The sequence below is a fragment of the Grus americana genome, chromosome 8 (assembly GCF_028858705.1).
Source record: "Grus americana isolate bGruAme1 chromosome 8, bGruAme1.mat, whole genome shotgun sequence".
In the NCBI taxonomy this organism is placed as follows: Eukaryota; Metazoa; Chordata; class Aves; order Gruiformes; family Gruidae; genus Grus; species Grus americana.
In genome coordinates, this window is record NC_072859.1 from 28,840,049 (window position 1) to 28,864,772 (window position 24,724).

At 44.3% G+C, this 24,724-nt stretch overlaps 1 protein-coding gene across 1 annotated transcript in view; it reads left to right on the plus strand.

Moving 5' to 3' along the window:
* The first annotated feature begins 1,363 nt into the window (after positions 1 to 1,363).
* The window catches only part of RNF11 (ring finger protein 11), a 34,314-nt gene continuing 10,953 nt past the window's right edge, over positions 1,364 to 24,724 (plus strand). Inside the window, exon 1 of the mRNA XM_054833658.1 lies at positions 1,364 to 2,060. Coding sequence (XP_054689633.1) covers positions 1,938 to 2,060 — 123 coding nt within the window. The 5' untranslated portion in view covers positions 1,364 to 1,937. The remainder of the gene's footprint in view (positions 2,061 to 24,724) is intronic.

Here is a 24,724-nt window from a genome sequence, read left to right on the forward strand (position 1 = left end):
CAGACAGCTCTGACATTGCCTTAACCTTGAAATCATGACTGGGTGAGGCAGTGGTTCGTTGGATCCTCTCCAAAAATTACTTACCTAATTTTCCTATTAAACCAAGTCAACACACTCATAGGATAAACACCCAAATGGCCAAGTCATGTACAACGGTCATTATTATTTACAGCAGCTCATTGCAAAGCCTCTCCATCACAGGCAACACTCACAATTCACAAACCATTTTTATTCTCAGTTTCTTAAAAAAGCCTAAAACTGTGTTTGAACCCCATAAATGCCAGTAGCAATTTTTCTTCTGCTACAGATTTTACACTGGGGCTGTTTAAGTTATCCATTGTTAAGCAGCAAAACAAAATCCCAAAACAGCCATAAAATGAAATCTTCAAGAAAGAACTCGCATGGATAATCAGCAAAAAGTCTGTTCCCAGACTGAGAGGTCCACCACAGGACCTCTCAAATGCTTAAGTAAAGGTTGTAGAGCCAAATACGTCACGGTGGACAACTGGATACTTTGACCTAAGATGGAAGCTCTAGTGCAAACTAGGACTGACATGGATCAGCAGAGAACTTGGTGATAAAAAGTAGCCATGCTGTACTGCCTTATAGATTGCGCTTTCTAGCTGTTCTCATCTGCACCAAATTTGCTTCACTTTAAAAAATACTGGAACAAAAATGGATTTTTAAATATATTCCATGGTCTGCATCTGAAAGCCTGGGAGGGATTTTGAGGAACTGTCCCAGATGACAAAGCTGGAAAGAACACTTAAAGGATTGTCCTGTAAGGAAAAAAAACGTCGTTCTCCTCTGCGCAGGTCTGTGCTAGCATGCAGACGAGGTGAAAGAGGGGCATTCACTCATTTGAAATTTGCATTTATCTATACTTATATCCAAGCACGAGTAAGTTTTTATGAAGGAAAAAAAAGGAGCTAAATATATGGTTTATCTTAGCATCTGCTTATCACATAAAAGGCCCGAAGGCTACCTTCAGAAACACAGAAGTGATACCAAAAGTGCCGGTTGCCTTTTTTTGCTCCACATTCAGGGTTCACTGCCCTGCCCCTACAACTACAATCCGTGCCCACCCGAGTAAAAGGAGCGACCAGCACCAGAGGAACCCCCTTTCCTCCAGGAGAAACAGCCCAGGGCTGAGCCACACGCCGGGGAAAGATCCTTGGCCTCCCACAACCCACCACAGGCCAGGGTGGGGTGGTGCCTGCAGCCGCCTCGGAGGGGCCGGAGCCCCGGTGCCACCGGTCGAGCCCCACGGCCCGCCCTCTCCGCCGGTCCGGGGCGGCCTTTCCGCCCCAGCCGCGCCGCCATGCCCGGAAAACAAACAAAAACAAAGCGCTCCCGGGGGTGGAGCAAAGCGGCACCCACCATCTTAGGGGCCAGGGGGAAACCCACCGCCCGGCAGGCGGACAGGAGCCCTTCTCCCCCCCGTTGCGCCTCGTCCCGCCGGGGGCGGGCAGAGCTCCCCCCGCCGCGGGGCCGGGTGTGGCGGAACGGAGCCTTGCGGCTGCTAACCTGGCCCGGCGGGGAGGAGTGAGAGGAGGAGCCAGAGCGGCCTGTGCGACAAAGCCCAGTGCGCAGGGAGCTGGTGACCGGGAAGCAGAATAGCGCCAGGCTGCCGCGGGGCGGGAGGACCCCACCGGAGCTCGCTGCCCCACGCCGCCCCTCCGGGGGGTGGGAGGCCAGTCCTGCCGCCCCCCCGGCTCGGGGGTCGGGGCGGCTGCGGAGCAGAGCGAAGCGGGAGGGGGCCGGGCTGCTGCTAAGCCGCTTAGGGCCGGGGCTGGCATGAGCCTCCCCGGCGGGGCGGCTGCGGGCTGCGCGCTGCGGCGGGGAGGCTGAGGGCGCGGAGCCGCCGCCGACGGGGGCTGGCGGTCCGTCCCTGAGGAGGAGGCGGCGGAGGGGGAGCTCCGCTCCCCGGGGGGAAGATGGGGAACTGCCTCAAGTCCCCCACCTCGGATGACATCTCGCTGCTCCACGAGTCCCAGTCGGACAGAGCCAGCTACGGGGACGGGGCTGAGCCGGATCAGGAGCCGCCGCCGCCATATCAGGTAGGGGAGGGGGTGGGGAGCACCGCGGCGGAGGCTGGAGGGGGACGGGAGGAAGCGGGGCGGGCAGCGGGAGGCGGCGGGGCCCTGGGGAAGGGGGTGAGGAGAGGGGCGCGGGGGCCGCGGTGCGGGGCAGCCGCCAGGCCGCTCGCCCCGAGGGCCGGGCCGGGGGCCGCCGCTGATCCGCCCCCCCTTCCACCCGCCGCCGCTCCTGCGCTGGGCGGCAGCCCGAACCTCTCCCTTTCCGCTCACGCGTACCGGGGGGAAGCCGCTTTGTCTCTTCAGTCTCACAGCTCGGGCCTTTTGGCAGATGGGAGGCGAGGTTCCGGCGGCGGCCGCCGGCGGGGAGAGTCGGGCGGGCCGGGCCCGGCTGGGAGCAAGAGGGGGTCGGCCCCGCCGCCGGGCAGGGGGCGGCCGCGGGGTCGCGGCGGCGGCAGAGGAGGAGGAGGGCAGGCGCTGGCTGTCCGGCCGGTGCCGCGTCCTTTGTTGCCTGCCTGCGGTGACATCACCGTCTGGCGTTGAGCTGCTGGGGTGACGCTCCGGGATGGGGACCGCGGGCGCGTGCAGTGCCCAGGTTTTGTCCGGGCACATTCACTATCGCCCCGACTTTGCTCCCATATTTTTAGCAGCATCTGATCCCCAGTAAATAACTTCCCCAGCGCAGTGGATCCTATTTCCTTCGGTCGTGTGGGGCACCAGCAGGGAAGTGTTTCCCATTGTTGGGTTTTTTCCTGTCTCTGAGAGAATCTGTTCATTTACATCTTGATGACGAATCGCGGTGGTGGGGAAAGGCCGGGTATTTTCTTTTATCGCTTTCCTCGCAGCAGAGGATAACGTTGATGCAGAGCGGTGACGGTGTTAACGTGTAAACCCTGCTCTTGGCCGCTGCTCGGAGGGATAGCTGCAGAAAAGGGAAGCTGAACTTGGGGTTGCACTTGCCTGCTCCTTGTGGTCTCCATCCCCATATATAGAAATGTACATTGCCCTAAACAAGCCATCTACAGTAAAAGGTTCTACAGCACTAAAAAATGGGGGGAAAAAAAAAACAAACAGTGGTATAACTGCACATCTTATTCAAGTTTTAGAAGTATTTTCCTATCCGAGATAATTGGATACGTTCCAGAGAAATCTATAGAAATGACAGTTGCGACACAAATTCTGGAGGGTGACTTGAGAGCTCTCTGTTTTCTAGGATGGGAGTCATTCAGGAGTCGCATTCAGAAGGTACAATTAACAAAATTGCAGGAAGTATTTAACTGGGCAGACACATAATCATAAAACTTGAACAGAACAGAAAATCTGCAAATGCTTTAACAAATTCAGGAGTTGCAGCCCCGTTAGGAAGCCCCTTGAGTGTGGAAGAGAAGCCCCATACGTAGCAGCAGCCCTTGGTGGTGCAGTGAAGCAGCACTGGTATTGCTTGGCAGTGTCTAGCTGTTTGTTTTTGTTTGGGTGCAAAAGCTTAGTATTAGAATAAATTTCCTGATGTGGGGATTTTTTTTTTCTGACTTCTAAACTATGTCTGCTGAAGTCCAATAAATAGAAAGTGCTTGGTGGCAGATTAAGTTTTTTAAAGGTTGTGTTGTTCTAAATTAAGCCTGGATTGTCCATCTGGTTTGTATGCATAGTATTTTTGTCAAATCAACATATAAAGTTGGACTGTTCGTGGTATTTGTTGCATTTACATCTGTGATTCTAGGTGTGGAGATGTGGTGTTCCCCCCCTCCCCTTGAAAATAACCTGTTAGCTCTTGCAAGAGTCATGAATCGGGTATATGTACGGTGCAGGCCTTCTCGTGTGGATTTTGGTGTAGATAAGCACTCTTCCTCAATGGCTGCTTTTTTTTTTTTTTAAATTATTTTTTTTCTTGATGAAGAACTTCTTGCTTATAAGTGTGGATGATTGAGAAGACAGTAGTAAAATAAATAAACCTACAGATGCCTGCTATTGAGTAAGTGTATTCATAGCAAAACTTCCCTAGCTTGAATAAAGGTGTGTAGCATCGGGTGATGTGCCCACAGGCGCTTGGCTGTCTGGAACATTGCTGGCTGTCCTGAGAGCCCCCCCCACTGATGCTAGCAATTCCTAAAGCTTCACCTTAAAGGTAGCATTTTTGTCTCGTATAGTCAAAATTCAAAGCTACTCTTTCTACAGCTTTTGAACCACAATGGTTTGTAATTTAAAAAAAAGGCCTTGCCTACAATATTGCACAATATTTTATGCACTTTAAGGTTGAGGGCATTTATAATTTTGATTTTTTTTTAATTTTATTTAGAAGGTGCACAAGACAGACTCTAAAGGTGAAGAACTCTTTTCTGCTCTGTTACTGCTGTTGTGTTAGTGATAGGTCATTCTCATTTTAATTTCCAGGTGGCAGCTTGGATTCAGTGTTACAAATGGGAATTTAGGAGTTGTGTCTTTGTGTGTGATAATTGCTTCTTTCACAGTATCTTGACCAGAATTGGAGTGTATGTGAAAATATATAGACCTGAGGAAGGAAGGCAAGGAAGAGGGTAAAATAAAATGAGTTTGAAAACAAGTTTGTGGCAACTAGCAGTATGTGCAAGAAATTAGGAGATAAACAATTTAAAATCTAACTACTGAAATTTCAGCCCTAAAATGGACATACTCTAGAAGAAAATAAAATCTGGTTTGTTTGCTTATCTTGGGTTTGCAGCAACAGCGTGTCAGCTTCCTGAATAGATCTTGCAAGGTATGCAAACTAGGAGAAGGAAGGTTGTTGGGTGAAGAAACACAGTTGTAGAAGACTACTTCTATGTCTCTTATAACTCACTTCTGTATTATTTTGACATTTAAAATACTTTTTCCTGTTCTGACAGGATCGTGCCATGGTCATTCATATGGGAATCTCGTTAAACCATAATTTTTATTTAGCTATTTATTTCTAACTGCAAAATGCGCCCCAAATAATCATTTGAGTATTGCACGTCAAATTTCTTTTATCAGTGAGCGCTATAGAACCGGCTGTGTAAAATTCCTGCTTCCAAAAGTGAGATTGAAAATTGGATTGGCAGTATGGACACATGGAGTAACAGAGATACAACTTCCATTCAGAGGCTCTGCACATACCTGTCTCTGCTCGCAGTTTCTGTGGCAATATGCGTTACACGCTACAGCAGAACGGCTTCAGAGAGGAAGCATCTTTTTAAACAGGTATCCGAGTTAATGAGAAAGTGGTCCATTAAAGGATCAGACATTTTCCAGTGCATCAAGCTTAACGGCTAACATGGGAAATAATTAAAACACTCCAAAAAAAGAGTGTGTTCGTGTGGCGGGGGGGACAGGAAGTGATTTCAAGAGTGGGCCAACGTTTTCATAGACAGATGCTAATTTTGGATGCCTCCATTTTAGAACCCAGAAATTACAACTGTTTTTCTAAGTGCTAAGCACATGCAACTCCATTTTTAACCAGTGAATCTGTGATTAGGAAAGTGTTAGCTTTAGTTCTGGGTTTTTTTTTTTTCGAGTACTCAAAATTGAGTATGCTTTCAAGTTTGTTTTCCTTTTCTGTCTATGACTTCTTCGCCATCTGTTGGCAATATGCCTTCTGCTGTTTTTCCATACAAGTTCACTGTTTTTTCCAGTCTCTCTTACTTGTAGTAGTTCTTCTCAAAGACTTTATTTTGCAGAACAGATGTGCCCATTTTCTTAATCCCTGTCTCCTATTTCTATTCTTAAATAGTTCCTTAATACTTGCAGGAAATAATTTGCCAGTTTATTAAACTTTGGAATTTTACACAGTAAAGTACTTTACGTCTTTTTCTCCCTGATTTTCTAAAAAGTACTACAGTGGACAAAATACATGTCAGTCTTCTAATAAAGATGTATACTGCTTGCTAAATTAATAATGTAAAAGCATGAGAAACAAACACAAGTTCTTGATATTGATACTGAACTCATAAAAGCACATTGGATATGTTGATATGGCAGATAGACTAAAAATATTTTACCTGAAAGGATCCAACACGTGCTCCAGTACTCAGTACCACCGTGTGTTGTCTTACTGGCCCAGATAAAATATTTCAGTGGGTCTAGTGGATTTTTAAATTTTTTTTTTTAATTTGGAGGGATTAATTTAAAACCTTTTGACCTGGATATTCCTTTGATTAGGCTGTAGGCATGAAATGAGAGATCACAAACATGAGCTTAACCCAATGTCATGCTCCCATAATCTTCCAAAAGCTCTTGGGGACAGCAGATTTTGAAAGCACAATTTAGGGTGTCTCATGGCTCCTCTTAAACTGAGGTTGCTGCAATAGCCTCCTTGGGCCTTCTCTGTTAACTGAGCGTTGCCTGTATGCACCGTACCCCCGTCCATCTGTCTTGTCGTGCTTTGTTCCAGCAGTCCCCAGTTCAGGGAGGTGGCACAGCAGCCTGTGATGACGGTGCCCTAGGTCCCTAGCAAATCACTCTCTGGGATCCCCTTGGCCTGAGCGCAGCGCAGTAGATGCAGCCCTGGAGTGTTGCTTATCCAAGATGCTGAAGAAGTCCCTGGTTTGAACAGTCAGAAAATTTTCTTGAAATAGTCTACTGTGTTTCTGTGTGAACCTTGCCCTTGTGGATGCATGTGTTGGGATGTATTTTGCTCAACAGAGAAACTAAGCTTTTATTAAGCTTTCGTCATGACTTTAATATGTTACGTTGGTGTTCTGATGCTGCCTTTTCAAAGGCACGGTAATTAATGTCATTAAAAATTGCAAACCAAATTAGTTGTGATACGGGAGTTGCACCCCATTTATAGAAACATCCATGCAAAATTATCTTGGGCTGTGAATGAGATGATTTATCATCTGTGATTGCATGTATTGTACAAGAAGAAAGACTATGGTAGTATTAACATGTTATGATTTAACTTTGAGTGGTTGTGCAAAGCTAGAACTGTTGGTATATGTTGGAACAGCATAAGAGGAGGAAAGATGCAATGGGAAAACATTACATACGGAAAGCTACCCATGAAAAAAGCAAACCAACTAGTAAGTTTACTTTCATGTAAGAGAAAGGAATATATTTAAAAATTGCCTATGCAGGTCTTGCCCTTTTCTCTGCTTGTCCTCCACGTCTCGTCTGTGACGTGTATGAATTACAATTGCATTTGTGGATGTGAACTGAAATACTGCTCCAATCCAAAATTCCTTAGTCCGGTGGAAACTTCAAAGGGCTTCAGACAAGAGCGTCTCTTTGTTGGTGTGTTGCTGGCTACTGCCTTCTGGCAGCAGTGCCCTAGGTGGAGATAGGCTTCAGTGAGGCGAGAAAGTGATGGAGGAGCTGAAGTCGAGAGTTTGAGCATGGATAAGAAATGGTAGAGTAAGCCAGTGATGTTTGCATTTACTTGTTTTCAAGAATATGATTGCTTAAGCTACCCTATAGAACTCATTCTCAGAAATGAACAAGCGCTGTAGTAGTATTTTGGAATAATAGAACTATGAAAGTCCAAGTACTAAGTGATAAAGTCACTCCTGATAAATAGTAATGATACAATTTAGACAGCCGCATGCAGAAAATCTGTAAGCCTTCCATGCAGTTCTGGTAAATTATTTGTATGTGCAAAGCAAGAATAAACCTTTTTTTTAAACATCTGTATAGGGATATACAGTTCATTTATCCAGATAGTATTTAAATATATGTTTTGTGTACTTCATTTTAATAGCATTCAAGATTATTTGGTTAGTGAACAATATACCGTGACGCTTCTCACTCCTTCCACATCTGAAGAACTTAGCAAGTTGTCTAGAGAATTGTACTGCTGGTAATCCGTGCTAGATGGGAAGTTTCCTGGGGCGCTAAGTCTAACTTCCTTTCTGGATAACAGTTAGAAAAAACTGTGCACCTGTATTTCCTGTCTTAATACATACTGGTTTCAGCGTGGCCTGCCAGGCTGGCTGATTGGTGCCATCTTCTATTTTGCTAGTGAAAAAAGCTGGGGGGATGGGGAGAAGAGAGAAGGGAAGGTAAACTTGAAAATAAAGGATACCAACTGGTATCATGGAGTTAGGTAACTTTAATCTTAAAAATACCCATTCATAAACTGTTTTTAATGAATATTGGCTGAATATTGTAGTTCTTTGCTAAAAATAGATTTTTAACTCCAGTTGGTTATAAATATATTAGACATGGCTAGAGGAAATGGGAAATGTATACTGATGTTCAAGTTCTCTGTGTTATCATCTTTCTATTATGAAAATTAGACCTAGTTTCTAGACTCACTGTTGTTCAGTAAAGATCTGTTCCTAACCATTCTGGCCAGAAGATTTTTTTCAAGAGAAGTTTTCAAAAGAAGAGAATATGTTTATAATCACACTTGATGGAATGCTGCTTGCTGTTCTACATGGATTTCTGCAAGAAATGTCTTAAGTTGGATCAAGATGCTATATGAGGTCTATCCTTTTTTTTTCTATGTCCCTGTTCATCACTTCAACAGAGGAAAAAAGCTCGGTTTGATGAACACTTCTGCAGACCCTGGTAACGGCTGTAGTCAAACTGGTTGCAGAATGTAAGGTCGAGAAACTAAAAATAACATCACTTGCTTGTGACAGACTTGTGTCTTCAGTCTTTGTGCTTGTCCTTGTTATTGCCTCCCCATAGACACACAAAGAGAAACGTATTTATATATTTTGAAGAGGTAATGGTCTGTGGAATAGACTAAAGCAAATCAGCCATGACTTTTCTATGAGCTAATGAAACAGTTCCTAAGAGACCAAAGAATTACGAAATGAGCAGGTTTTTAGAGATGTCATGGCTGAGTTAGAATAAAACCTCTTCAGGGGAAAAAGCTGGAGTCACTGTTCTTTGACTCTAAAAGGCAAAGCAAGCTTCAGTCTTGATTTAAACCACAAGAAAAATTTGCCCTGACATTGTGAAGGTCTCAGAAGTGAAGATGTGCCTTGCTTCCTGAAGGTAGGATGTGTTTTTGTAGAAGATGCTATCTTGTCGTTCTGCCAGCCTCTTGGGGGGCAGCCACAGCAGCGACCTGTCCCAGCAGAGCTGGAGTCATGTGTATCTATCCTCTTGCTGGGTAAAACTGCACTGTGGACTTCAACCAAAAAAAGCCCCCACCCCAAAACAAAACAAAATCCACCAAAAATCACTCTAGCAGCCCTAGCATAAGCCATCATCATTTAGTTCAGTCTTCTGTTTAGTTTGTAACTTTTAGCAAATGACTTAACTGGTCTGTGCTTTAGTTTCCTCACTGTAAAATGAGGAGTAAAGGAGTAATAAACTTTATCTTTAGTGCAGGCATGTTTAGTAATTTAATTCATGTTTGTAAAGTGTTCCATGATAATTTGATTTTAATAAAATAATATTCCTCTGTTATAAAATGAACCTCTGCGGAAGTTTATGACAAACTTGCTGCTGTAGAGAGGGAGCTTTATCAGAAGATCTGTTTAAGGCAGTAGATAAGTCTCCTAAAATCTGTTTTGGAATCTGATAGTTCAGTATTTACTTGGCAGCCCGTGTTCCAGATGCTCGATTAGTAGGAGTGAAGAGGCTGTAGAGATGGTAATAAGAAATCTTTCCTAATCAGGATGATGAATGTTCGTTATGCTGTGAGATTGTGCATTCTTTTGGGCAAGCCAACCCAAACAAGCAATACCACCCTCCCCAAAATCTAGGACCACCATGTGCTTAGGAAGCTCTTACGTCTCCTGCATGTACCACTGGCTCATTTCTGTGATCAGCAGCTGTTGCTGGCTGTACATCTGGACTTTGGTTTCTGAACCACGGAAAATAAAATAGTTTTATGTTTTGAAGAGATAATGATCTGTGGAATGGACTGAAGCAAATCAACCGTGACTTTCCTATGAACTAATGAAACAATTTCCAAGAGACCAAAGAATTATAGAGAGTGGTTGTTTTATTTACCAGTCCTCCATAGGAATCTGCCAGCCGTTCTGTTTCTCATCAGTGAAGAAGAAAGTCAGAATGCCGGTGGCATAAAAGCTGCTGGGCCACAATCCACGTGCAGTGACACGGACAAACAGCAGATGCGTGCAGCAACTGGAGGGGGAGATAAAAGAACCGTCCTTTCAACCGCAGTTACGTCAGCCAAATCACAACCAGCTGGTTTATTGCATCGGGCATTTCTGCTGATCCACCAGAATGCTTACGCATGCTCTCCACTTTGCACACGTGCGTGCATGCATGCCATCATATCAAAGGCTGGGCTTGTGAGTACTCTCATCCTGCCTCTGTTTTTAGCCACTGGTTCAGTTTAGGGTTGATGTAGACCTGAGGTGCCTGGGGGAGGACTGAAACTGTGGGAGGAATGAGAGAAACTGTGACTCAGGAAATTCAGTTCCTCCCTTAGCCCCAGCATGCAGTGATGAATGTGCAGGCTATTATCCCTGCAATACTGAAACCTGTTTCCCTCGATCGTATGTTTTGGACACTGGAGATGCTTCTGTGTCCTCTCATCTGCTTTTTTTCCCCCCACTCAAAGCAATTTGTATTTCTAGAGGCGCATAGTTCAGAAGCAGTCCTTGTATGTAGTTCACTGAACTCCATGGTCAAATGCCCATGCAGGGTCAACCTCATCTTCAGTCAAAGACAAATCTCAGCTGGTTGACAGTGCTGAGTTTTCCAGAGCTTGGGATTGTAGCTAGCCCATGTGCTATTAGAGTTTGGAGTGCTAAGAGAGGTCCTAGAAGCACCAAGGAAATGCCTGGTTTATGACTAATAAAACTTAATGAAGCCACGTGAATATCTACTGGTAAGGGAAAAAATCATTCAATCAGTGCGGGTTTGGAGAAAAGCAAGGAATCTGCTCTCCTGCAGCCAAGATTAAAACAATTAAATTTACCAGATACTGCCAGTTTCTAATCTTTGTCATGGCAAAACTGCTTAAAAAAAAAAAAAAAAGACTAGAATATAACCCAGAAATATATATGTAACTATATAGTTATATGTACTTGGACAGTAATTCTGTAGAGGCTGTAAGGTTTCCGACTAGTCCTCGCCACTATCACTCCGTATGACTTTCCTGATGATTTGTATACAAGCTCCAGCCAGAAGGAAATGGAGCAGTATTTATCTGACTTTATTTATTCCCATGAGATGCATCTTGGTAGTGGGGGATACAAATCTCTTATGACTCAGTGTGCAAACGTTGCAGAATTGGATGAGGCTGGGTGCTCTTGCCCTTTCTGTTTCAGAGCTGTGGGAGACTTATCTAAGAGATCAAAGCGCATCCGATTCCATTATTTCAGAATCTATGGGACAGTATAATGCATGACTACTCTGGGACGATGCCTGTGTCTGACTTTTATTCATCATTGTAATTAAACCCAGATACAGAGTTTGTTCTGTGCACTGAACGTTAATCATAGCATTTTATTAACGCGCTGGTCAAAATCCGTAATTCAGAAATAGTATTATTTTGCAGTACAGATTAAGACCAGTATTTATTTGCCTGAATAAATTAATTTTATTTAAAGTTCAGAAAGAGAAGTGATTGCTCTCAGGTTTTTAGCAAACAGGTACAAGCATTGCTCGACTACAGGCGTACCAAACTGCTAAACTGGTTTGGTCTGTACTGTTGCTTAACAGAAAGCAGTTAACTGCTGTATTCAGTGGAAACTGTATAAAAGGCTCAGATCGGCAAACTAATGCTCTAAATTCAGATTTAGTTAAGACACTGAAATGAATATTTTAACACCTGTCGAATTTATTTTATGCTCTATAATAGTACTTGCTTAATTGCCACTGCCAGTTTCTGATGGTTTGGGATTTCTCTTGGTTGTTTTCTGTTTAGGTATTATGATTTGTATTGCAGTTGCATCCATATATCTTCAATTTAGCTTATGAAATATGACTAAGTCGTTGCTTTAGTGTCTGCTTCACAGAATTTTGTAATGTTATATCTATATATTTGGAGACCTTGAGGCACTTGCAGATTGACCTGTGGAGAGTGGCATCCTTGAATGTATATCGCCCTTCTTGGAAGGAAACAATATCACTTTTAGAATTCAAGCAAAAATAGTTTAAATTAACTGTTAATTTTTTTCTAGGTTAGTGCTTTTTTTACCTCTCAGTTCCTGGGTCTCTGAGGCTCTATGGGCTGTTTTTACAGTGCTCACAAGAGCTAATAAACCCCATCTGTAGTCACTAAACTGAGAATACAGGTCCACACCTCTGCTTGACATTTTTTAGGGATTTGCAAATTGGAAACTAGTAAGAAGCACTGCATAGGTAGTGTTACTCTAACACTGTCTTGAGCCAAGAAAACTCCTCTGCCTGCCCTGACAGAGGCACAGCTCTTCAGCTGACGGCATCCACGTGATGCTGCAGTGGCTGTGATGGCCAGGTACTCTCCAGGACTGAGTTAGATGGTGGCCTTGGCCCAAACCCGAGTGAGATGCTTGGTTGCTCTTCCTCCCCGCCCTCAACTGGAAGTGGTAGTGTGGTATGTAATCCATCGGAGGGGATTCATACGATAACTCGCCTGGAGCTCTGCTGGGTTGTATGTAATCCTTCCAGCCAGTCATCTGTAAGAACCAAAAATGAAGTGCAAGGGGGGATTTTACATTATGTCTGAATTTATACAAATTCTCTAGAATCTCTAAGAATTGAGGTTGTATATTTGTTTTACTGTGTGGCTAAAATACTGAAAGTAAGTTTACCAAAGAGTGCTTGTTCTTCTGTAAATATAATGGGTTTCTTGATTTACAGTAGATAGAGTTAGGCATTCAGAGACACAATATTTGACTGATTAGTTTTATTTTTAAAAATCCTTTAGGAAAGAAAAATACTATCCACACAAAATTTCATGCTCCAAGTTATCTTTCTTTTCCTCTATAAACTGTATTCCTGTTCAATGAGTAACCTGTTTTTTCCTACCTCCCAGAAGAAGCAAGATGACCTAGATCTAGAGCTTCCTGGGGAAAAGTTCACTTCACCCTATATATAGCTTCTCCTGACGTGTCTTTATGTAGCTGTCACCTACACTGAGCTGATAAACTGAGGAGACAAGAGCTATAGTTTTAGGCTGAGGTAAGAAAGGAGGGTGTTTTATCCTCCATTTTTTTTTGGGTGGGTGTGTGTGTCTATTGAATACATCTTACGCATATACCATTATCTAGATTCCAGCGTGGTGGAGGTCAGACTTCCAAACTCCGAGCTGCAACATAGAGAACTTCAGTCTCTTTATCTCCTCAATGTGCTGCGGCTGAATAATGACCAATTAACCTCTTGGTTAACGAGTGATTTAGATCATGCCTTCATGCTGGCAGGAGTTTCTGCAGTGGACTCTGACCATGATATCCTGGGGTCAGTGTGTTCTTCATTCTGGTCGGATCACACAGATGGAGATTCCTCCAAGCAGGGCTGCTGGCGTCGTGGTATTTTTATTGGAAAGCAAAAACTGGGAAAATGGTAGTAACAACTATGTAACAGATGCTATCAAACAGGCTGTTGGTGTTGAGGGATCAGACAACTGTTTCCATCTCAGGGTAACAAGTCAAACAGTGAAGAGTACTGTAGGCTGACAGAAATTTGTCCATCCCTTTGTCAGAATAAGGCATTTTTTGAATATAGGGGAGTTTATCTGAGTTCAGCGCGTCAGCAGCTTGAGCTGTTTGGGCTTCTGCAGCCCTTCTGGGGGTACTTTCCATGTCCCTAAAGAAAGTGCCGCTGCCTAGCGACACCACACAGTCTTCTCCTGGGGCCTTCACTGCATCGGGGACGAGTGCCAGTGGAACCCATCGGTGCCTCTGTGTTGGGGTGTGTACACCTCCAGCATGTGGGGAAACTAGTGTTTGTGTTCATTTAACTTGATTTGAAGCAGGATTCTGCTCCAGCACTTACAAATAATGGCTTTGACAGACACTGCTTGGCAGTGAACACACCTGAGGCCAAAGGAGAGGCTCGGGGGCTATCTCTGTGTTCAGCGCACCATGAGCTGAAACCAGGCAAAAATGTGGCGTGCCTCGTGGTTGGCGTTGTGCACGTCCATGTTTCTGGCACAGGGAGGTCTGGTCTAACCACCTGCTGCTGCCAGAAGGGATTGCTTCGCTTTTCCCTCCTGTTTTCCACTTGCAGCCATGGGCTCTGCAGTCACTTTGTGGTGGCTTTGGTGCTTATCTGATCCCTCAGTGAGTCAACTGATACCCTTCAAGTGTCTGAAATGGGTTCCCTTGCTCTTATTTTCCTCCTGTCAGATTAGTGAACCGAGCAGACTTCCTGGTGGAGGTCGGATTTATCTGCACTCTTTGCTATCTACATATTGCATTCTACTTTGACATCTCTGGAAAGGTCTAGAGGTATCAGGTATTAGATGTGTGCTGTTACCACCAAGTGTTACAGGAATTTTGGCTTCTCCATGTTGCAATTAAGGATATACTTGGACTTAACTGCATACCAGAGCATGCACAGAATGAATATCTGGTATTGGTTTGGGCAGTGAGTGCATTGGGGAATGGTCTGTACATGAAATTCAGTCTAAAGTTGCCAATTCTAACTTCAGTGGGGTGGTGATTTCATTTGGAGGGATTTTGCTGGTTCAGGACAAATATCTGATGTAGACAAAGCCTTAATTCTGTTTTTCTTAAATATGATCCTTCTGGTTTTAGAAGAAAAACCCAACAAACCAACCCAACAAAACATAAGTAAAGAATATACATCTATCTACCACAACTGCCATTGAAGATGTGTGGATACTTTTCTCACCTTTTTTTTTTTTTTTTTTTTAAAAAGAAGCTTCATTAATGTTACCTAACAGTTCATGAGTATATTTAGTAAGTACAGGAATGGGTGAAGACTTTCACAGCCTGTTCATGTTGCGCAGCAGACTGTGATATCCCTTGGGACACAACTGACTACAGTAACATCATTCATCGGCATTGTGGGGTGCTGCTCTGCCTCTTTCCTCACACAAGCCTTCCAGTTAAGACTCCGTGGATGGTTTCCAAAGTCTGAACATAACTTGGCAAGCTTTGTCACTGCTGTTAGGAGTTTGATTACCTTTGTGCATATGTATGTAAGGACTGCCAGTGTATGTGGCTTTTAATAAAATAACCTCCCTGTTTGTCTAAAATGTTTGGAATTAAGAAATTATATAAGTATGCAAGAGCAGAAGCTAAGCTGATCACCTCAGTTTGGCTGTCCTGTTTTATATGTTGTGACTCCTTATTCTAGTTTGGTGTCCCTCAGGAGAGGCTGCTAGTTCCCTGTTGAAACCAGTCTTATTTAAAGCAAATTGAGGGACAAAACCCTGTTTCTAGAAATAAACTTGAGAGGCAAATCTTGCTGCCGCTTCATGTGTCCACTTATGCAGCGTTACCAACTCTTGTTGTTTCTGTGGTAATGCCTTGCTCTTACATAGCTCGAACACTCTTGCTTGGTACCTTTCTATTTAGTTTTCTGAATTCAGAACCAGTAACACTGAACAAGAGCAGTAAATACCATCTTTCCAGCTTTTTGGATCTTGTGAACTCAGTCGGGTCAGGCTTAATTTTTGGCTTGGAGACCTACCAAAAAAAGTTCCAAAGCCACAGGAGGTGGGGCTGCCGGGACAGTGAGGGAATGCCCTTCCTTGTCAGTCACCGGTGAGCAAATGGCCCAGCACGTTGCCGGGGCTGCGGGGCACTGCAAAGCTCTAGAAATCATTTTCTGAATGAGACTGCTTGCTGCCACTAATGTTTCCTTGTTTTATTTCACAAAATATGCTGTCCAGGTTTCAGTTTGAAGACAGTAATGCATTTCAGCTGGAGAGACCGATAGTTATTGCCCTTTCTCCCTTAAAAAGACTTAAGTAACACATCAAACTGAAGTAAGATAATACTTTTTTTAAATCCTGGATGCAGAAGGGTTACCGTGTTCCAGCAATAAAGTGCCTGTATATCAACATAGAGTGCAATAATCCCACATACACTTGTTCACTGATGACCTTAGGTTTTGCTTGCCACAGGCCAAATCCTTGCCAGTGGTGCAGCTGCCCGGTGCTACTCAAGGAACACAAGTGGGTTTTTAAAGCTGGAGTTTTCAGAATGTGCTAAAACTTCCAGCTAGCATATGGTCAGCAGAATAAGCTTTACAAAGGTCTGTCTTTCAGCTCTGCCTTTGCTCCTGCTTCTACCTGAAGATTGTGCTGCAGGAAACAGGGTTTGGCCAAGAACCTTTGTGCTTCTACTGTAGGTGTTTTCCACCAGTGGGGTGTCGAAAACCCAACAGAGATCAAACCAGAATTGCTGATGGAAAGTGATATTTTTTTTTTGTCCAAAAATTTCTTTTCTCACTCTTAAACTTTTGTTTTGTTAGTGTCTTAAAAGTCCAAGTGGACACGACAGTGTCTGCAGTCACTTACAATAGCTTTGACAGAATGAGGCTCAGATTAAATAAAATACGGAAGATAACGCTCATTAAAATTAGCTTTGAGTTAAATATGACAAGCATCATTGCTAATTGTTACACTGCATCATAGATTATATTAATTTGGATAACAGCCCTGTTTGGTACAGTGTTGGAAATGGCATGTTAACCAGTGTGTGAATTGGACTATTTTTTGGTGTCTGTGAACAAGGGGATATATGGCTAGTTGTGCATATGCTCAGTGAAGTTATTTTCTGCAAATAATGTATGATTTTTGCAAGACGCTGGTCAAGCTTTGCCTTTACTAGTCCTACAGGGAGCCTCTTTGATCAGCTGAGAACTAAGGCTCAAGAAGCTATTTCACAATTCTAGATTATTTATGGCAAACTTGCACCTGTTATTCTTGTACTGAGCAGCTCTTTAGTTGTTTTTCTGATGTTTGCTCTCCTGATTTATTTAGAGATCAGTTCTATATCCCTTTCAGCCTTTGTTTTTCTAGGCTAATGCTTCTATTTTTATTTTGTTTGTTAGTGGATATGATATTCAAGCAACCTGGTTTTCCTGAAAAACAAAATCTGTCTTATCCCCTCAAAAACCCACTACTACCACCCAAAAACACCCAATCCCCCCAAAAGAAAAAAAGATTAAAGCAGGGCATATTTTAAGTGATTGAGGGATCATTAACTGACTGCTGAGCATCTTGCAGTGAATTTTGTCATGGTGACTGATAATGGAAGTCATAGACAATATTTACTTTAAATCTGTAGAATGTGCAGCTCAGCAGTCCAAGGGGCAAACACCTTTTCATGTGCTGCTAGCCGTTATCCTCTCTTGTTGGGGTAAACCATTCCGTAACATGCTGAAGACCTCACCAGGAACACAGCGTTACACGAAGTGATAAAAAAACCCAAACAAAACAAAAAACAGGACCAGACCTGTAAGTTATTTCAAGGCTCACTTCTGTACAAAGCTTCAGCAGAGCAACGATACTTTCTTTAACCTGATCTGCCAGTCTAAAATTGCTCCGTAGGGTACTTGCTGTATGGCTTTCAGCAGGTTTCATTTGATGAACATCAGACTCATTTTTGCCAAAGTTCATGGAGAAAGCCATGCCCGGCCCTTTTCTGCCCCGAGGGAAGCATCTAGAGCTGCCTGTCTCCCAAAACAACCGGTTTATTTCTGCTTCTATTCTCTGGTTCAAAACATCAAATGAAAGAACAAAAACCTGTTTGCTCCAGTAATTTCTATTCGTGTCTTTACTGCAGTGGTGATCCGTCTGTAGGAGAGGAGGTCTCCCAAGTAAAGACAGAAATTCAGACTCATCTTGTTACCGTGCCTATTTGGTTCAGAGATTACTTAGCAGATCTTCTAGAGTCCCCAGGGAAGTGCCTTCCCTGTCTTCGCTGAATCGCAGCGGTATGTAAGGAGACAAAGTGAGTTTAATCCTTTAGGTCCTCAGACTGGGAGGAGCAGCACTAAATGCCATCTGCTTCCCAGGCTGCTCTGCTGCACCCACCGCGTTTGAGATGTGCCCTTTTGGGGACCGTATGGTGGGCTAAAAAGTCTAGAAAGAGAACTAAAATATTTCTGTAGTAATTGAGTCATGATGTTTCTGCTTATGGAGTTAAAAATCTTTTTCTCTTTGAGCCTATCTAGCTATTACAGTTATCTCTGTAGTTACACCCTAATGACTCCCAAGGTAACAAGGCGTATTCTAGACTAAATATCATAAATGGAACCTAAAAAAACCTCCCAGGGTTTTCTTGATAGTTGTTTTGCTGTGGCTGTGTCTTTTTTTTTTTTTTTTTTTTTTGACACAATAATGTACCAAATACCTCCAGATTTACTGCCTCAAAGCTCAGTGTTACTCCATCCCAGTGTTTTAGCATGACTGCGGTTTGTCTGTGTGTGTATAAACTGGCAAAACTTATTTTAGTGATGGTGTGGGTTGTAGCAGGACATGGTTATTCCACCCTAAATATTAGTGCAGGAGGCTACGGTAAGTAGAAGTATTTCTTTATATCTTCAAAAAGCCTGAAAGAGTGTCGGTAGCTTAGTGTTAATGACATTAGGCTTTCATTTCTGACTCTGAGGGGCATTGAAAGTAGCACGTACCCCACCTATGGTACAGTTACTCTTTGGTGCAGGGCCTGAGTGGTTTCTTTGTACCCATGTGTTTAAATCAGAGTATTTGAAAGTCACAGGTAACGTTCTTGGAAATTAGTGCTTTTAAATTTGCGCAGGTAAGCTTTGTATTTCCATGTGATGATCTCAACTCCAGCCCTAAAACTGCATCCCATCTATCACTGTAGTAGGTGGTCGGGGTTCTGGTGTATTTCTCACAACATGAAAGATGCCTCGCTGCGTATGGATGAGCTCAGGCTGGAGATCTCCAGGCTTCGCAGCTGCTCTCATACGGGTGTGTCGGGGTGAAACGGGGCTTTGTCTTCCAGCCAGGCAGTCCATATTCAGAAAAATGACCTCTCTGTTTTCATGTCCCTCCTCTCAAACAGTTTTCTGTTCTTCTGAGATTTTGTAGCAGCCTGAGCCTTAATTCAGGCAAGTGCTTAAGTAGGTGCTCAAGTGCCACGTCCCTGTTAGTGTTTAAAATACGCACTAAGTGCACTACTGGGGTAGCAGTGGGGACGTTTGTAGATCTTGCTGTCCGACATTTGCAGTCAGCAGGATGAATCCATTGTGGAAGCCTCAAGTTTTGCTTCAGAAAGCCAATTTCAATGTCAACAAAGCTCTTGCCACCTTCCATAAGAGTGGGTGTAAACAGGGGAATGGCCTGGCGAAATACAGGTTTTTCTTCATCCCATTGGGGCTGAACAAGGTGAGACGGGAGCCACAGTGGCTGCAGAGGCTGGGCTGGGCTCTGCACTCCCCATCTCCCCCTTTCACCCTTGCCGAGTCTTGAACCTTCAAACCACCTACTCCAAAAGCACCTGTGCTGAAACAAACACAAGTATTTTTGGTGTAAACCAGTACAGGCAAGATCCAGAGAGTATTTAAAAGAAAAACCCAACCCAAACCATAGACTGAAAATGCTGATTAGACAGGTGGTTGTTTATGCAGTTAGTGATGGATCTCCTACCTTACTCATCTGTGAAGCTGAATGATTGCAGCTTGTCCTGATCGCACCAGCAACTGGCTGTATGTTTCATGCATAGCAGTAAAATGAACGTGTGTTTTCTGGTGACAGATTAAAGAAATGACCAGATGCTCATTTAACTGTCTTTACGCATTTAAAACTTTAAAATAAGTAGGAAAAACACGTTCTGGAAATATTTCACTTGTATAACCAACTCCTGAGAGAGCTATTTATGATTTTTCTACCTGTTCTTGGCACAGGCCTTTTTTCTGTTAGAAGAGGGTTGACAGTTGCATGAGATCACACTTGGATTTGTGCCTTGTGAGCTAAAAACGCAGAGTCACTGCTTGCGAGGACAAGACTTTGCTGGAAAAAATAGAAGCTGCCCTTGTGTTCACTGCTAATACTGCATCGAAAAGCGGAGCTTTGTCAAGCTTTAGTGTGCCTTAACATTCGTACGGTCATTCCTTGCTTTTTAGATAGAGCACTGCTTTAAAAAAACCCAACAAACCAACAGATTTAGTAATAATCGCTTAATGCCCGAGACATTCCTTTAAGATTAACAAATGACCGGCTGAGATGAGCTGATAGCCTGAATTGGTGCCTCTGGCTGTTTACAGCTGCTGCTCATTAACTCAGAGTTGAAATAATTAATGTTATTATCAAATGACACTAAACACATAGCCAAATCACATTTTTTGTGCGTGTTCATTCTCACCGAAGTGGGAGATGGCAGCAAGCGTGTGTCTGGGAGAGGTGACCGTGTCCGCACGATGCGGCACCCCGGGCGGCACTGAAGTCTCTCATGTACAGCCCAGCAGTTCAGCGTGCTGTTGGTAACCCCTGGTTCAAACCCCATTTCCAGCTTCAAATTGTGGAAGAAATTGCAGCAGTCCCCCCGTTGGTTGCCCAGGATCTGGCAGAAGGGAGGAGCCGTTGGCTGGGTGGACGGTGGGGATGTCCTCACCAAGCCTGCACGCCACCGTGTCGACATGCAGGACAGACGCACACAGACACGGGCGTTTGAGGTGCCCTAATGTATGGCAGGCGTACGTGAGGCTTTATCTGTGGCTTTCTAGCAGGCTAATGCAGAAACATGCTTAAGAAAACCCAACCAACCTGTGGTTAAGGTGTTGCAAAACGCAGCATTGATGATATCCTTTAATTGGCCTCAGGAGGCCACCTGGCTGCCTCTGCACAGTCCAGTCCCCGGTTACACTGCCTAGGCTGGGGCTTTAAGTCACATCCCTGGATCTTAGGGGTATCCACTCTGTGTTAGAAAATCAGGCACCGTTAAGAAAATAAAAAGGCCCGTGGATCTGAGGGCACCATCAAACTGCCAAGGTGTGGCAGCTTCCTGCTTGAGCAAACATTCTTAATTGAGGATGGTTCTGTGAAAAAGGCAATTACAGTATTTGAAATTGAGTACAAAGTTATGATCAAGTGAAATGTAATGCAGATTCCTGAGTTTTGAAACAAACCCTGCTGTCATGGGCTGCTTCACTGACAGTCTCAGAGCCAGTGCCCCACACCAGCAGTCTCTGCTTCAGGTTTTCTTGCTCTGTGGTTATGCACACCCAGCTCATCACCCGCCCCATCTGCTTTTTGAAGCCCTTCTGCAGTAGGACATGGACTGTTAACCACTTTTCTCCCCTAAGTCATTTATCCTTAGTAAAGCAAGCTGTTTTCTCTCCTTTATGGTTTGGCAGAGCATTGCACTGTGTGAGCGTCCCACTCAGAGTCCCTGTTTGCTGCCGTTCTTTACCTGGTCAGGGGAAAGGTCCCTGTCAAGGTTTGCAGAAGCCCTCCCCTGTGTTGCCTCTTCTGTGTATTTTGGTTGGGTAACAGACTGTGTTTCTATAAAAACAACTACTATGTCCTCTTTCAAACCTCTTTTTTGGTGCTTGCTTACAACTGGCTGGCTGCAGAAAAGCATTTTGTGTTGTTGGGTAGGATAGTACATCAGCGTAGATGATCTGAGATAGCTGCTGTTGATCTGCCTGTTTGTTTTCCTTATCTGTTGCCTCTTATCTGAGGCTAAATTGACACCTCCCAGAAGACCCTACATGGTTCTTGTGGTTCTCATTCCAACTGGGGCTGTTGGGTCTCTTTAAATCCTGGTTTAGAAACTTGGTGCGTGAGGACTTGCATTTGATGCGATGGTTTTGGATGTGTGTTGAAACTTGCTTTAGGCAAGGGTGTTGTGTTCTGGATGGACCTCTTTGCCCAAGGAGGATGCCTGCTGTCGTTGAACAATAATGCCAAGATAACACATACGTTGAGCCTAGAGATGAGATTTGTCACTTGATTTCACTGATCCTTTGATATCCTACTCACTCTATACTTTTTCTAAAATACATTTCTGGTTCTGCATAATGGTCCTCTGCTATATGTTACTATGTTCTTATTAGTTCAAACTAGCACATTTAAATAAACATAGACACATCTTCTGTTTACACATGGAAGTACAGCCTGTATTTATACTTCAGCAGTTCTCCCCTGATGGATTGCTTGTGTCTTCAGCTTATGTGGATTTTCATGTTTACTCCCTGTTTTGGCCCGTTGTCCCCAGCCTTTCCTCATGGCTAATTTGGGCCAGTTTCTGTAATTTTGCTACCTTGTTCCCCAAGTACTCAGAAGGGCTGTTCTGTTCATAGAATTGCCTTCAAGCTGACCTAATTCTTGCCAGAAGATACATTTTAGCACTCTTGATATATCTATATCTATATATATATCTATATATATTTTTTTTTTAAGTGTTTGGAGTCAGGATTTCACAATTGGCTTCAATCGCTGATGAGGTCACTCCTCCTTTTTCCTCCTGGCTGCCTGTTCCCAACTTTTTCAGTGGCTGTAGCGATCGCGGAGTCAGTGGTACTGGCTTGTTTGCTCTTCACGAGGTGGAGAGTCAGTCGGATCAGTGCCCCCACAGCCAGCGACTAGGGCCAGCGCGAGGGAAGCGGCAGGACCCGTGGTTCAGAGGCAGAACTGCTTTAGACCAATTGGGCTCAGCTGCACCCTAATCCCCAAATTCCCTGGAATGGCACCAGGAGGTAAGCAGGGGCTGCGTGCGCTTAGCGCGGCTACGCTGAGTCTGCGGACTCAGCAGGCAATTCGGGGCATAACGTCGACTGTTGTTTACTCTTGGTGCATTGCGTTGCCCACCCGAAGTCACCTGTATGCATCTACTCTTCGTCAGGTGCCTGCCTGTCCAGCAATCCAGATCAAGCCCTTCACATGAGAGACTTGCACGGGCTTGTCTGAGCGATGCAATGCTTTGGGGGTTATAGGGCGGTAGATTTGGGCCAAGCTCATGTCTCAGGAGGCAGAAACGCATGTGACCTTAAGCTTTTTTTTGTCTGCTGTACCCTGAGGTGAGTCAAAGCCTCCAAGTGAGTGGTTTGCGTGGGTGGATGTGTGTGGGGGACGGTGTCTGGGACAAATAACACGTGTGAGATCACGGGACGAGCGGGGCAGGTTGTGAGCAAGCCTGTTGGCTGCGCTGCATGTGGGACCTGGCATAGCGAGAGCCCAGGCTGCCTGCAGACTTTACCTGTTACCCAGGATGATCAGTACTAGCATTTTTAGCTGTTATCCCTTTGACTTATATTATAAACAAGTTGCACTGATTGATGTTTACCCTTTCCAGAAAGTAAATATGTGTCTGAAGGAAGTGTGAACGATTCTCCTATTTCTGTATGGACTGTTAGCGTTCTGTCAGCTCCAGAGTGCTTCCCCCATCTCTCGTGCTTGAATGCAGCCTCTGAAAAACATGTTAACTGGATCCGTTTTGTTTGGGGGTGTTCTTTATTTTTGCTTCCTGCTAGCCAGGAGTTCCACAGCAGTAAGTGAATGGGACACTGCAGGTTCACTCTGTACCTTTCAGCAGAGGAGACAGTCCAAGAGATTTATTTGTTTTCAGCCTCTTCTGCTATAGGACCATTTTCTCCTTCCCAAAACTTAAGGTTTTTATTTGTTGTTATATCTGCAGCCGTCTTGCTCGAACCGTAAGTGCTGTGTTTAACATAGCCATGGCATGATAATAACCATCTGCACTTGCCAGGCGTAAGAAGGGGTTTCTGCAAAGATAACCACTTGGCGTAAGTAGGAGAGAACATGTACCAATAATGCAGATGTTGTGGTTTGCTTATGGGGTAGGATGATCTGCATGCATGTGCTGTTCTTCTGCCACCAGCTGCAGAAATGACTGCTGGCCCCTTCTGCTGGATTTTCTCCTTAGCCAGCTGCTTTGCTTTGTAGTCCCTGGGGTTTACAGGTCTCAGGAGGCTGCAGTTTGTGCCCGAGTGTCCTTAACTTGATGTTTAGGGGCAACTGTTCTTTCCTGGCTTTGCTCACTGCAGCAACTTGACAGAAAAGCATGAATTTTTATAAATTGTTTATGGATCTTTTCTCTCCCTATGTAAAAATAACCTAGTAAAATAAACATGCTGGGAGCTGTAATAAGAGGACTTGGTTATCTCTGAGAAGTTGTGGCCTGATGCTGTCAGTGGGGCTGTCTGGAGTCAGTTCTCTGGTGAGCAGTTTGATGGTCAGGGGTATGTTGGTGTCTGTTATCCACTTTCCTGAAGAAACTCACACCCTGATGTTTGCTGGGATCACTGGAGAAAGGAACAAGGACAGCTAAAACTGACACAAAGCTGGTGAACAAGATTACTCGGTCAGTGGAACCGTACCCAAGGATATGGCCCTTGAGCCAGAGAAACCTGCTGTGCAGCCTGGAAATGTAAAAACTGGCTGCTTGTGTCAGGAGATTGTACTTCCAGGGATTAATTACGGCTTTTTAATTACTGCTGTTCCCCTGCAACTCCTTGCTCATCTTTGATATTTAGGTTTGCATTGATGGTTAATCAAATTTCAGAGCCGGTGACTCTGCAGAGCAGCAGGTGATTGCCATCTGCCAGGTAAGGCCGGGTTTGCACTGGCCACGCCGAAAAGGGCACTGTCAACTCTTTATCTTGGCAGGCGGTACCCTTTCTGGTTTTGTGTGACAGCACAGGTAAGAAGCTTGACAACAAAGTCCCTTTCTCTAATAGCCCTTGTCGCTGTCTAGGAAAGCAGCGGGCACGATGCATCTAGTTTGTACCTCCTCTCTCTCTGCCCCAGCCCTATTTTCGGTAGCAAAGCTGAGCTCAGGGGACAGGTGGTATTTTAAGAGACGGCAGCCAGGATTCATCTTCTTTCATGGTTGTTTATCTTTTCCAACTCTTCAGATAGATTTATTTCTAAGTAA